The 12,833-nt window shown below is 32.3% G+C and overlaps 1 protein-coding gene across 2 annotated transcripts in view; it reads left to right on the plus strand.

Moving 5' to 3' along the window:
• The window catches only part of LOC136034477 (dedicator of cytokinesis protein 3-like), a 386,199-nt gene that overhangs the window by 127,566 nt on the left and 245,800 nt on the right, over positions 1 to 12,833 (plus strand). For both annotated transcript variants that reach the window (XM_065715690.1, XM_065715689.1), the window contains exons 9-11: positions 2,459 to 2,604; positions 7,815 to 7,899; positions 12,613 to 12,815. In XM_065715690.1, the coding sequence (XP_065571762.1) occupies positions 2,459 to 2,604; positions 7,815 to 7,899; positions 12,613 to 12,815 (434 nt within the window). The remainder of the gene's footprint in view (positions 1 to 2,458; positions 2,605 to 7,814; positions 7,900 to 12,612; positions 12,816 to 12,833) is intronic.

A 12,833-nucleotide genomic window follows, 5' to 3' on the forward strand; every position in this document is an offset into this window, starting at 1 on the left:
CCTGAAATTGAGTCTACTGTTTGACCAGAGTCATCGTTTTGCAATCGGACACGCATATTTGTAGTTAATTTTAATATTTTTACGTGTGCCTATAAATTAGAATTTTTTAGGCAAGCATTCATTTCGTCTGCAGGAGTTAAACTACGTAAAAATTGCGAATATACAACATTCTTGGCTTTCCCATTGTCTCTGCATATACAAAGCCGTATGTACTAATAATGACATCATATGCAAACGCTCTTTTTACAAACAAACAAACATGCATACATACAACTCGTTTTTATATAGATAGATAGATAGATAGATAGATAAAATACAAATTAACTGCGTAAAACTTGCGAATATACAACATTCTTCGCTGTCCAATTGTCGCTGCATATAAATAGATTGTCAGGTTTACCGACCCTCGAACATGCAACGTACAATTGTCAATGGGAAAAACAATCAGTATTAAGATCTATACCACATTTTTCTAATGATTGACCTTGAGCTTTGTTAATGGTGATTGCAAATGCTAATCGAATTGGGAATTGCAATCTTTTAAATTGAAAAGGCAGATCCGTTGGAATCTTGGGAATGCGAGGAATAAGAACAGCCTCACCCTCAAAAGGCCCTGTCAAGATTGTGGCCTCTATTAGGTTTTCCATAGTTTTTTTTTTACGGCAGGTCGAGTGCCATAGCAAAGCTTTGGTGGGTTTATATTTCTTAAAAGTATTATTGGTAGGCCTATTTTTAGTTGTAGCACGTGTGGTGGAAACCCTGAGAATAATATCTCGAGGTAAAAACTGATCACCGACCATAACGATGGCCACTTCGTCGATAGTTGGAGCATTGTATCTACGCACATGTTGGCCAGGAGGCGTTTTGTCAGCGGAAATAACAATTTTATGCGTATAAGTAGGCATCAAATCGATGGCTGTTTTGAACAGACGCACTAAATTATTATTTTCGTGGAAAAGATGTTGTAATTGGGAAACGATTGTCCTTTCAATGTTGGGAGAAATTTCGCAACGTGCATTCAATTCAGAATTTCTATCACTGATGAAGTACAATTGTAAAAATTTATGATTCTCGCCTGAGAATGGTAGAAGAGACCCTGCTCTATGATAAATTTGCCCTTTTACTTTGAAAGTAGACATAAATTGATCTGGATTTTCAATTTGGGCTCCAAACGACGTCATTTGGAAACATGAGTTGTATTTTCTGATTCATTTATATTCCTTATGTCCCGGTGTCCCGGTCGTCATTTATATTCCCCTGTTTTATATCCCGCTTATTTTTCAGTTTTTTCCTTTTTTTAGTTTTTTTTTAATTTTTTAGTTCTTTTAGTTTTTACGTTTTTTAGTTTTTTTTAGTTTTTTAGATGAATTTTTTTTTTAGTTTTTTACCTTTTTTTCTTTTTAGTTTTTATTGGTTTTTACCTTTTTTTAGCTTTTTATCTTTTTTATTTTTTTTATTTTTATTTTTAATTTTATTAGTATTCTTTTTCTCTTCTATTTTTCATTTTTCCTTTTTTTTAGTTTTTTTTAGTTTTTAGTTTTTTAAGTTTTTTCCTTTTTTTAGTTTCTTTAGTTTTTTAGTTTTTCGGCTTTTTTATTTTTTTATTAGTTTTTAGTTTTTTTTTGTAGTTTTTGCCTTTTTTTAGTTTTTTCAATTTTTTTTTTTAGTTTTTAGTTTTTTACCTTTTTTAGCCTAACCAGGATTATATCCCCCTGTTTTATATCCCGCTTATTTTTCAGTTTTTTCCTTTTTTTAGTTTTTTTTTTACTTTTTTAGTTCTTTTAGTTTTTACGTTTTTTAGTTTTTTTTAGTTTTTTAGATGAATTTTTTTTTTAGTTTTTTACCTTTTTTTCTTTTTAGTTTTTATTGGTTTTTACCTTTTTTTAGCTTTTTATCTTTTTTATTTTTTTTTATTTTTATTTTTAATTTTATTAGTATTCTTTTTCTCTTCTATTTTTCATTTTTCCTTTTTTTTTTTTTTAGTTTTTAGTTTTTTAAGTTTTTTCCTTTTTTTAGTTTCTTTAGTTTTTTTAGTTTTTCGGCTTTTTTATTTTTTTATTAGTTTTTAGTTTTTTTTTGTAGTTTTTGCCTTTTTTTAGTTTTTTCAGTTTTTTTTTTAGTTTTTAGTTTTTTACCTTTTTTAGCCTAACCAGGATTTGAACCTGGGACCTTCATTCTCCGTTCTGACACCCTCTCTCACCGAGTGACTACTCCAGCAGGTTCATTTTGGTGTTTTAAATGGTATATTATTAACCAAATTAATGTGTTTTACAATATACTAAGCATCGTCATAACAAAAATGACGGCAACTAATTTCATGACGTCAGCCGAAACATGACGTCACCTGATCCACAGATCCACAGATCCACAGACAACTTATTTTTATATATATAGATAAGACATATTTGTATTTATAACTATATCAATACAAATATATAATTACAAAACTTCTGTTTAGGTTGATGGACCCAAGAAAGAGCCCTCTTCTTCTCCGTTGACAAATTTGCTTCTAATGACAGCAGTCCGTCATTTTGGTTTGACGATTGGCGAAGATATTGAAATGTACCTGCAGCTTTATGATATTACCCTGGGAAAATATATAAGGTGAAAATATATAAAATATATAAAATATATAAATATATAATATATAATGAAATATATAAAAAATATTCACTAAATATATAGTGAAAATATATAAAATATATGTTGTTGACCAAAATTTGATATGTTTTCATCATCTCTTGCTGTGCCTACCTTTTGTCATAATTTTATTAATTTGTTCTTACTACTATGTATTTTTAAATGCTTTTTATTTTTGAACAACTATTTCAATTATTTCAATTGCATCAGTAACAAACGCCAATTAATCAGCTGTCTTGTTTTATATTCTAGACAGACTTCGAGAGATTAGTGCCTTCCTATACTCCATTCCCCTGAAACCTCTAGAGCTTGACGATTTGTCCAATTAATTTCTGATACTTGAATGTATTTTGTACATTTATGTCCCTTTATTTGAAGCTTTGACTTCAAAATGTTATCCCCCCCCCTAGAAAAAATTCCCACTTGTTAATGATTCAGGTACACATGATTCTTGTTAAAAAATTATAATCCTAGAAAAAAATTTCCACTTGTTAATTATTCAGAATGTTAACCATCATAGTAAGCCGTTTAAGGGTTCGTTTTAAAGGAATTGCTATATCTACGTGCTTTTGCATTTAACAAAGCGTAATGTTAAAAATCAAATATAATTTTGATAATGTAAATGTTTATATGCTTTTTTGTTGCGTTTTCACGATTCGAACAAAAATTTTGGGGAGGGGGTTCTAACCCCGCACCTCCCACTGAATACGGTCTTGATACAGAATTGTATAGGTCCTGATACAGAATTCTCTTTACTATTAGATACATTTGACATCCTCGGAAACTTCTGGGATGTCTCCAAGATTTTTTTCAACCCCAAATGCCACGATTGGCATTTATGCCTCCCCCCCCCCCTATGATAAAAATACTTTTTTGTATTTCCAATAGATGTTTTGGTATTTTCATTAAACAACAGCTTTTTTGGCATTTTTAGTAAATAATTATCCTCCCCCTAGAATAAATAAAAATATTTTTTTTTATATTTCCAATAGATTTTTTGGTATTTTCATTGAACAATGTTTTTTTGATATTTTTAGTGACGGATTACCCTCGCCTCTCTCCCTAGAGCAAAAAAAAACTTTTTTTGTATTTCCAATAGATTTTTGGTATTTTCAATAAACAATGACTTTTTTGGTATTTTTATTGAAGAATTACCCCCCCCCCCCCTCCTACCCCAGTGAACAAAACTGCCAATGCTTTCGGTTGGTACGCAAAATCCTTAGTAAGTGCAAGGTATCATACATTTTCATGTGACATCAATTTCTACAAAAATTATCCATTTTAGTCCACAATGGTAAAAAGTACCCCATCTTTGCTGTATGGACAACATATTTAATTAGAAATTTTTGAGTTTATGTTTGCACATAACTTGGGTATCAAAAGACAGTGGATGTATAATAAAATAGGAAATAAACAAATGTTAATTTAAAACTAATAAAGAGTGTTTTTAAATGTTTGTAAACAAGTGCTTATAATTTAGAAAAGGGGTTCGCCACTAGATTGGTGTCAAAATGAAACTGGAAATACCAATAGATGTATATGCATGCAATTTCAGTGTAATGTGCAGTGCCAAATATGCTTGTGCACCCAAATATGTAGCGCTGCTGAATGTATAGAATATTGCTACATGTGAAGCGTAGGATCCTGATGCAGAATTCCCTTTATCACAAAAATTAAATCATTTAATTGCTATGAAATTAATTATTATATTTATTATATGTATTAAATATTTATTAATTATTAACATTTATTATAAAATTATCTCAAATTAATTATAAAAATTGATTATAAAAATTCTTTCAAATAAATTATAAAAATTAGTTAAAAAAATTCCTTTCAAACTAATTATAAAAATTCCTTCGAATTAATATTCTAGCCTACTATTTTAGATAATTTCTTAATCTGGATTGATGATAATTACTGAGAGAATACCTTCTTCCGAACAATTGGAAGAAAGTGTTTAAACTAACCTTCAGCTATGGATTATCACGATAATTACCTCACTTAACAGGAACATTCTGCAACAGCTTGGTGCTATTTCTCGGTGTATTTTTCAATGTACTCCCCTCACCACTTTAATGGTGGTGTCAATTCACGGCAATATGAGGAGGAGGAGGGATATCACGATAATTACCTCACTTAACAGGAACATACTTCTGCAACAGCTTGGTGCTATTTCTCGGTGTATTTTTCAATGTACTTCCCTCGCCACTTTAATGGTGGTGTCAATTCACGGCAATATGAGGAGGAGGAGGGATATCACGATAATTACCTCACTTAACAGGAACATTCTGCAACAGCTTGGTGCTATTTCTCGGTGTATTTTTCAATGTACTCCGCTCACCACTTTAATGATGGTGTCAATTCACGGCAATATGAGGAGGAGGAGGGATATCACGATAATTACCTCACTTAACAGGAACATACTTCTGCAACAGCTTGGTGCTATTTCTCGGTGTATTTTTCAATGTACTCCCCTCACCACTTTAATGGTGGTGTCAATTCACGGCAATATGAGGAGGAGGAGGGATATCACGATAATTACCTCACTTAACAGGAACATACTTCTGCAACAGCTTGGTGCTATTTCTCGGTGTATTTTTCAATGTACTCCCCTCGCCACTTTAATGGTGGTGTCAATTCACGGCAATATGAGGAGGAGGAGGGATATCACGATAATTACCTCACTTAACAGGAACATTCTGCAACAGCTTGGTGCTATTTCTCGGTGTATTTTTCAATGTACTCCCCTCACCACTTTAATGGTGGTGTCAATTCACGGCAATATGAGGAGGGGGAGGGATATCATGGTAATTACCTCACTTAACAGGAACATACTTCTGCAACAGCTTGGTGCTATTTCTCGGTGTATTTTTCAATGTACTCCCCTCGCCACTTTAATGGTGGTGTCAATTCACGGCAATATGAGGAGGAGGAGGGATATCACGATAATTACCTCACTTAACAGGAACATACTTCTGCAACCGCTTGGTGCTATTTCTCGGTGTATTTTTCAATGTACTCCCCTCACCACTTTAATGGTGGTGTCAATTCACGGCAATATGAGGAGGGGGAGGGATATCACGATAATTACCTCACTTAACAGGAACATACTTCTGCAACAGCTTGGTGCTATTTCTCGGTGTATTTTTCAATTTACTCCCTTCACCACTTTAATGGTGGTGTCAATTCACGGCAATATGAGGAGGAGGAGGGATATCACGATAATTACCTCACTTAACAGGAACATTCTGCAACAGCTTGGTGCTATTTCTCGGTGTATTTTTCAATGTACTCCCCTCGCCACTTTAATGGTGGTGTCAATTCACGGCAATATGAGGAGAAGGAGGGATATCACGATAATTACCTCACTTAACAGGAACATACTTCTGCAACCGCTTGGTGCTATTTCTCGGTGTATTTTTCAATGTACTCCCCTCACCACTTTAATGGTGGTGTCAATTCACGGCAATATGAGGAGGAGGAGGGATATCACGATAATTACCTCACTTAACAGGAACATACTTCTGCAACCACTTGGTGCTATTTCTCGGTGTATTTTTCAATGTACTCCCCTCGCCACTTTAATGGTGGTGTCAATTCACGGCAATATGAGGAGGAGGAGGGAAATAAATTTTTTTTAAGATATAGTGAGAAAATTTTTGTTGTTTTTTCCCTGTTTTCTCAATGAAAATACCGAAAAGAACACTTTTTCAATTAGAATCTAAAAAAGTATACTTTCAAAATCCACGAGAGGGAAAAATTGTAGGAACGAAATGCCCCCCTCCCAAATTAACAGTGCTGCACTATAGTCAGTGTCCAAAAATGATGCTTCGGAATAATAGGCCAAATTGAAAATTTAAAAATGGGAAAACTGTTATCTAGTGTCGACAAAAAAGATTTTGTCGATGTATTTTGTCGTGTATTTTGTCTTTTTTTTCAAGCTTTATAATTATGTTTTTTTTTGGAACTGGGATCAGATCCTTATAATACAATAATCCTGTCAATTACACTAGTTACACTAATATTTGCTTGTTATTACACTCAAAAATTCCAAGAAATGTAAAATGTTAGATAGCGTTGATCTTTTATGTCGACACTACGCCACTTTTTACTCTTACTAACTATTGATTGGCATATTTTTTTTTGCTGGTAGGTTGTTCGCACACTACCTAAAAATGATATAAAAGTGGAACTAATTGAAGATTCTTATTAATACCTTAGCTTTTCTCATCTGTTTCTGGTTTATTGTGAAATGTGTAATTATAGATTGTATTTCAATTGCATAAGTGAATAAAAAGAATCGTGCAGGTGGCAATGTGTTGTTTGTATTTAGAAGTTTGGTGTCAAATTTTACAAGAATTTGAATTAGAAAAATGATTTCAGGGCTCAACCAGATTTTGTTATACCACATATTTTTCGAACCTCTTAATGATAGTTTTAATGAAAATGGTCAGAATCAGTTGCAATATGGTATTTTTATTTGGTCCAAGCTTGGTGTTGAACGTCTATATTTTTTTTTGTCAAAAGATTTCTGAATGTTTTGAAGATCAATATCCAACATTGCTACAATCACGAACATAGATTTGGTACATTTACTAATAGGTTGTAAGGATATTAGATGAAATATAGATTAGGTATTAATAATAAACTCCTTATGTGATCGTGCCTTTACTTAAGGGATGGCAGAGGGGATCTTCCTCTAACGAAATATTGACCAATCACTGCTCGGGAAATTGTAAAACAATTTGATTATTTGGGTCTAAAATATGTCTATACCCCTCCCTTATAAAGATCTCCACAAAGATCTCTTAGATCTATAAAGATCTCCGTGGCTGATTTGGTGAAGTGTTTCAGCTTCGATTTCAATTCAATATAATGTTTGCATTGACTCATAACTCTTTAAGTTCTATTTTTATATCGTCTTAAGAGTCTAGTCTTCAAACAGAACCAGTTCCTTTTTTTATTTTTATTTTTTTGTGAAAATGGTAGTGGCGATCGGTGTCAGTGCCAGGGCCACCCTAAAATCGAATATGAACAGGAATAGCGTAAAGGTCTATTGCCACCTTTTTAAGGTCTATATACCTTTGGTATATATACCAAATATATACCAGATCTATATACCTAAAAAAGGTCTGTATACCTTTTTTTTCAAAGCTGATTTCTTTTTCTAGCGAGCGGTTTCTAGTCAAAATTTCCAAGGATGTGTCATTTTCCAGCTATCTAGATGGCCAGTCTACTTGCTCTGCTGTTTTTACGGTAATTTTTTATTAATTGGCTTTGAAAGCCAATATATTTTAGTGTATTTTGTTATTGATTGGCGATGTCTGGTGTATGCTTTGTCACTTTTTTGAAAATCTACATATTCATAGTTTGTTTTGATTTCGTTCAACATCCACCTAAATATTCCTTGAAAGCTTCACCTTAATACCCTTAGCTTGCGTAGTAGCAATAGTTGTAGTAGAATTAAAAGTAGTAGCTAAATTTAGTAGCAGTAGAAGTAGTACAACTAGATGCAACAGCACTAGGATGCAAATATTGTCTTTTGTTTAGTTCAACATCCCCCAAAACAAGCCCAGCTAGTTTCAACTTCAAACACCATACTGTTCCTAAGATAGTGTTGATACACCCTTATGACAACCTGCATAGAGACAGCGAGAGAGTGCAGAAATATGTCTGGTGTATGCTTCACTTAAATTTAATGTTTCTTCCTTTTGTATAGAGAAAATAGGAGTATAGAAGTATAGATAGAAGAATAGATAGAAGAATAGAAGAATAGATAGAAGTATAGATTTAAGTATAGAGTATAGAAGTATAGGAATATAGAAGTATAGAGTATAGAGAAAGTGTTTCTCCCTTTTGTATAGAAAGTATAGAAGAAAGTAGGTTTTTAATGACTTGACTTACTTGACGTAAAGCTCGTGCTCGGCAGCATCTCCAGCGTAGAAGGAACGAGACGTTAGTGCAGTTATTTGTCACCAGGGTGGTTTGGTCCCTATAGATGGTTGGTTCTTTGTTGGGGTTAATGCTCCATGAAGCTAGTCGACCGCGGGTGGCTTCCACCTATCTTGTGTGTGGTCTACCTCTGGGATGTTTCCAGCCGTTCACAGTTGGATCAGAGTTGAAAATGAGTCGGGTGGGTGTTAAGTGGGCAGGTGGAGTAGTTGAAGACCGTAATCGGCTCTTTACGCTAAAGTTTGACTCTTTGCCACAATTCTACTTTTTAAAACAATTAAAAGCTTTACCGTAAAGAGCGAGGGATTGCGGAGGGGACAACCCATTTCATATACGGAGTAATTTCTGTTCGTTTTAAGTTTTAATGTCGCTCCTTACTTTCAGCTATTATTCAAAGATTTCTTTGAATAACTATCCAAAAAATACCAATCATTAAGGAGCTTTTTATATTTTAATAAATTTTGCACCGGTCTGAGAAATAAATTTCAACAATGCAACAGGAATAAACTATATTAAAAAGATGTGTTCCGGAAGAAGAAATTTACGCAAAATTTATAAAATATACGATATTCAAAAAAGAAAGCGAACAAAAAATGAAATCGACACCGAAATTTTGGTTTTGGACAGACAGCAAAAAACTTTGAGACTAAAAGAAATATTGTATTTCTGTTATTACAAAATATGAAAAAAACAAACAATATACATATTTTACACTATCCCAGGATATATTCTTTTTTTTTGTAGAAATGTCATCTATAAAGTTCATTAATGAAGACTATTTGACATTAAAAAACATGCCTCTTCAGACAATGGCAAAACTATACAAATGGAAACAAGAAACATTATGCAAAATAGTGACTTCCTTACCTTAGTAATATGAGACCCAGAGATCAAACCCAGTTGTAGCAGCAAACTACAGGGCCGAAGGAGGGACCTTAGTAGTCAAGAAGCGTCGTTAATCCAATTACTTCTTAAAATTACGACTAGCCTTATCTATAAACACAAGAAAATAGTTGCATACCGAAAATCTTACTCTTTATCTTATTCTTATCTTATTTTTATATTTTTCTTATTTATTATTCTTATATCTTATTCTTATTTATTATTTTTATAGTTTTATTTGTATCTTATTCTTATTCTGATATGTTTTAAATATGTCAAATTCGGAATCCCCAATTTATTAGGTAGATTAGACGAATAAACTATGTTTTTTTAATAAAATGTGATATATATTGCGTATTGTTTCGACCATGTTACATAAGGTACTTTTTATTGACTCTTTGAAATCTTAGGCTTCGAACCGAAGACAAAAAATTTGAGAATAAAAGAAATATTCTATTTCCTTTTTGTTACAAAATATGAAAAAAACAAACAATCTACATATTTTACACTATTCCTGGATGTTTTCTTTTTTCTTGCAGAAATGTCATCTACACTGTTCATTTTACTATTTTACATTGATAGACATGCCACTTCAGACAGTGGCAAAACTATTCTAATGGAAACAAAAAACATTATGCAAAATTGTGACTTCCTTAGCGTAGCAATATTGAACCCAGAGATCAAACCCAGTTGTAGCAGCAAACTACAGGGCCGAAGGAGGGACCTTAGTAGTCAAGAAGCGTCGTTAATCCAATTACTTCTTAAAATTACGACTAGCCTTATCTATAAACACAAGAAAATAGTTGCATACTGAAAATCAATGAAATCATCTATCGTAGAAAAAGTGTATTTTCTTATTTAATATTCTGTTTTATATCATATTCTCATATTATGTAATATAATATAACTATATTATATTATTCATATAAATATGTTGTATAATCTTATATTATATAATATTTTTATTTATATAATATTTATATGATATTCTGTATTCTCTTCATTCTGTATTTCCATTCACCAAGCCAGAATTATGATATTGCCTCTTGAATGATATTACTGTGTCTTCTTTTGAAAAGGATTGAAATGAGTTTAAAACATAGGAAAACTGTCCTTTTTCAACAATTTTCGAATAATGATCAACGTATTTCCACTCTAATAAACTTCTTAGACCGCACTGCTTTTCCATTTACAAAAATTGTTAGAAAGAACGATTTTAATTCAAATAAACCAGTGGAGCAAAACAAAAGGTAAAAAACAACAACAATAAATTTGGTAATAAAAAGTAATAAAAAGAGTCCGAACATTTCGAATCCACGTCCAGGAGACTTTTGGACGGGAAAAAATAATTGAAGGAAAAGAAACAATTGCTTAAAATTAACTCATCTAAAGAAAACAACAACCAAACACAAAAATAAAAACAAAAAAGAACGAAAAAAACAACTTATATTTTAAACTCTTCTAGAACTACAAAAACTGTAATTGCCTGACTAATCACCAACAAACATATGTGACTAGTACTACATATATTTCTCCTCTTAAAAGTCAGATTGCCAAATCCAGTCAGATTTGCCAATATGACTGGGCTCCTGGACGTGGAGTCAAAATATTTGGATTTGTTTTATTATTTTAATTTTTGTTGTTGTTTTGTTCTAATGGTTTAATTAAATTACACCCGTTTTTTCTCTCTCCATTTTTGTAATAATTGGTAGATATTTATATATTAATATTTATATATTATATTATATATTAATATATTAATGTATTATATATATATAATATATTAATATATTAATGATATTTATATATTAATGTAGATATTAATATTTATTTGGTAGATAAATAGAGCTGAATCACAACTATGGAATGATGGAAAAATTATCTTTTTGATAGCAAAATCTTAGGATAGCAGAAATATAACATGCCAAAATTACATGCCGGGAGGATTTGCAAAATGATTTTTTTCCGAGGGAGGGGGGTATAAGAAAACTTCAAAAAAACGAATTCAAAATTTGTTTATATTACGTTTTTGCTACGTTTCCACATGTCGGAAAACATTTTTTGTTGGGCCTTCCCCTTGAATACGGAATGCTACGTCCTTCCCCTTGAATACGGCCTTGTTCGTGAGATAATAGATTTAAATCAGTTACCTGTTTTGATCATGCTGTGACGCAACAGTTATCGTATCTTTGTACACTCAATAAATACATTTATTTTGAATCTAGCTGACCCTTTTGTTGCTATTAAATTATATTTTGATAAATTATCAAATAAGTTTAGTAAATAATTATTATATATGGTAATAATTATGATGAAAAAATAATTTAGAAAAAATTAACTACTTGCCCTAAATCTTATTTTCCAGGAACAGTCTGATGCAGGCTTTAAAACATGAGAAAATATTATCATTTGGATAAAATATGAATTTAGCCCCCCCCCCCGATATCATTTTAATAAAACGTAGGATTTGGCTATCCTGCGTCTTATTCTTGGGAATAATTCTATGGGCTCTGCGCATTATAACATGTTGTTAAACTTGCCCATTTGGATAAAGTTTGGTAAAGCAATATCATTTTAATAAAACGTGGAATTTGGCTATCCTACGACTTATTTTGGGGGATAATTCTATGGACTTTGCATATTATAATACGTTGTGAACCTGCTCATTTGTATAAAGCGTTGTAAAGTGATATCATTTTAATAAAAACGTGAATTTGGCTATCCTACTCCTTATTTTGGGGGATAATTTTATGGACACTGCGTATTATAACACGTTGTAAAACCTGCTCATTTGGATAAAATGTGATTTAGGCTATCATAGGTAGAATCTACCATAGATAAAAATATCAATCTTTTTACGCAGCCTTAAATTTCCCTATTGCTTCTTACCCTATTGTCCTATAGGTCTTTAAGTCTTATTTCCTGGGATCATTCCATTGACGCAGCCCAAAATACCCTAGCTACTTGCCGTAGAGGCTGGTATGAAGCACTATCCATGAAAATATTCGGGTTTTCTGATCCACCTTCTTCACGTCCTCCCCGTAAAAAAAATATCAGGGAATATTGAATTGGTGGTTTATGGTGGGATTTGGTGGTTTATGGTTTATATTACTCATTTTATCTGACCCATTTTAGGACATATGCAAGCAAGACAATCTCCGTGATTTATATCTAGTCATTTATGTAATTCGATGTGGTCGAATTGTATATACTGATTCGTGTAAGAAACCTCCTCAGTACGTATATCGACGCCCGTATGGTTGTGCCGTCACAAGTTTACAAGATGCGTACGCTGGTTTCGAGTCGATTGATGGAGATGGAAAAGAGCTAATCCTCAGGTAAGGTTTTTGTTTGAC

Source organism: Artemia franciscana, chromosome 13, assembly GCF_032884065.1.
Source record: "Artemia franciscana chromosome 13, ASM3288406v1, whole genome shotgun sequence".
Lineage (NCBI taxonomy): Eukaryota > Metazoa > Arthropoda > Branchiopoda > Anostraca > Artemiidae > Artemia > Artemia franciscana.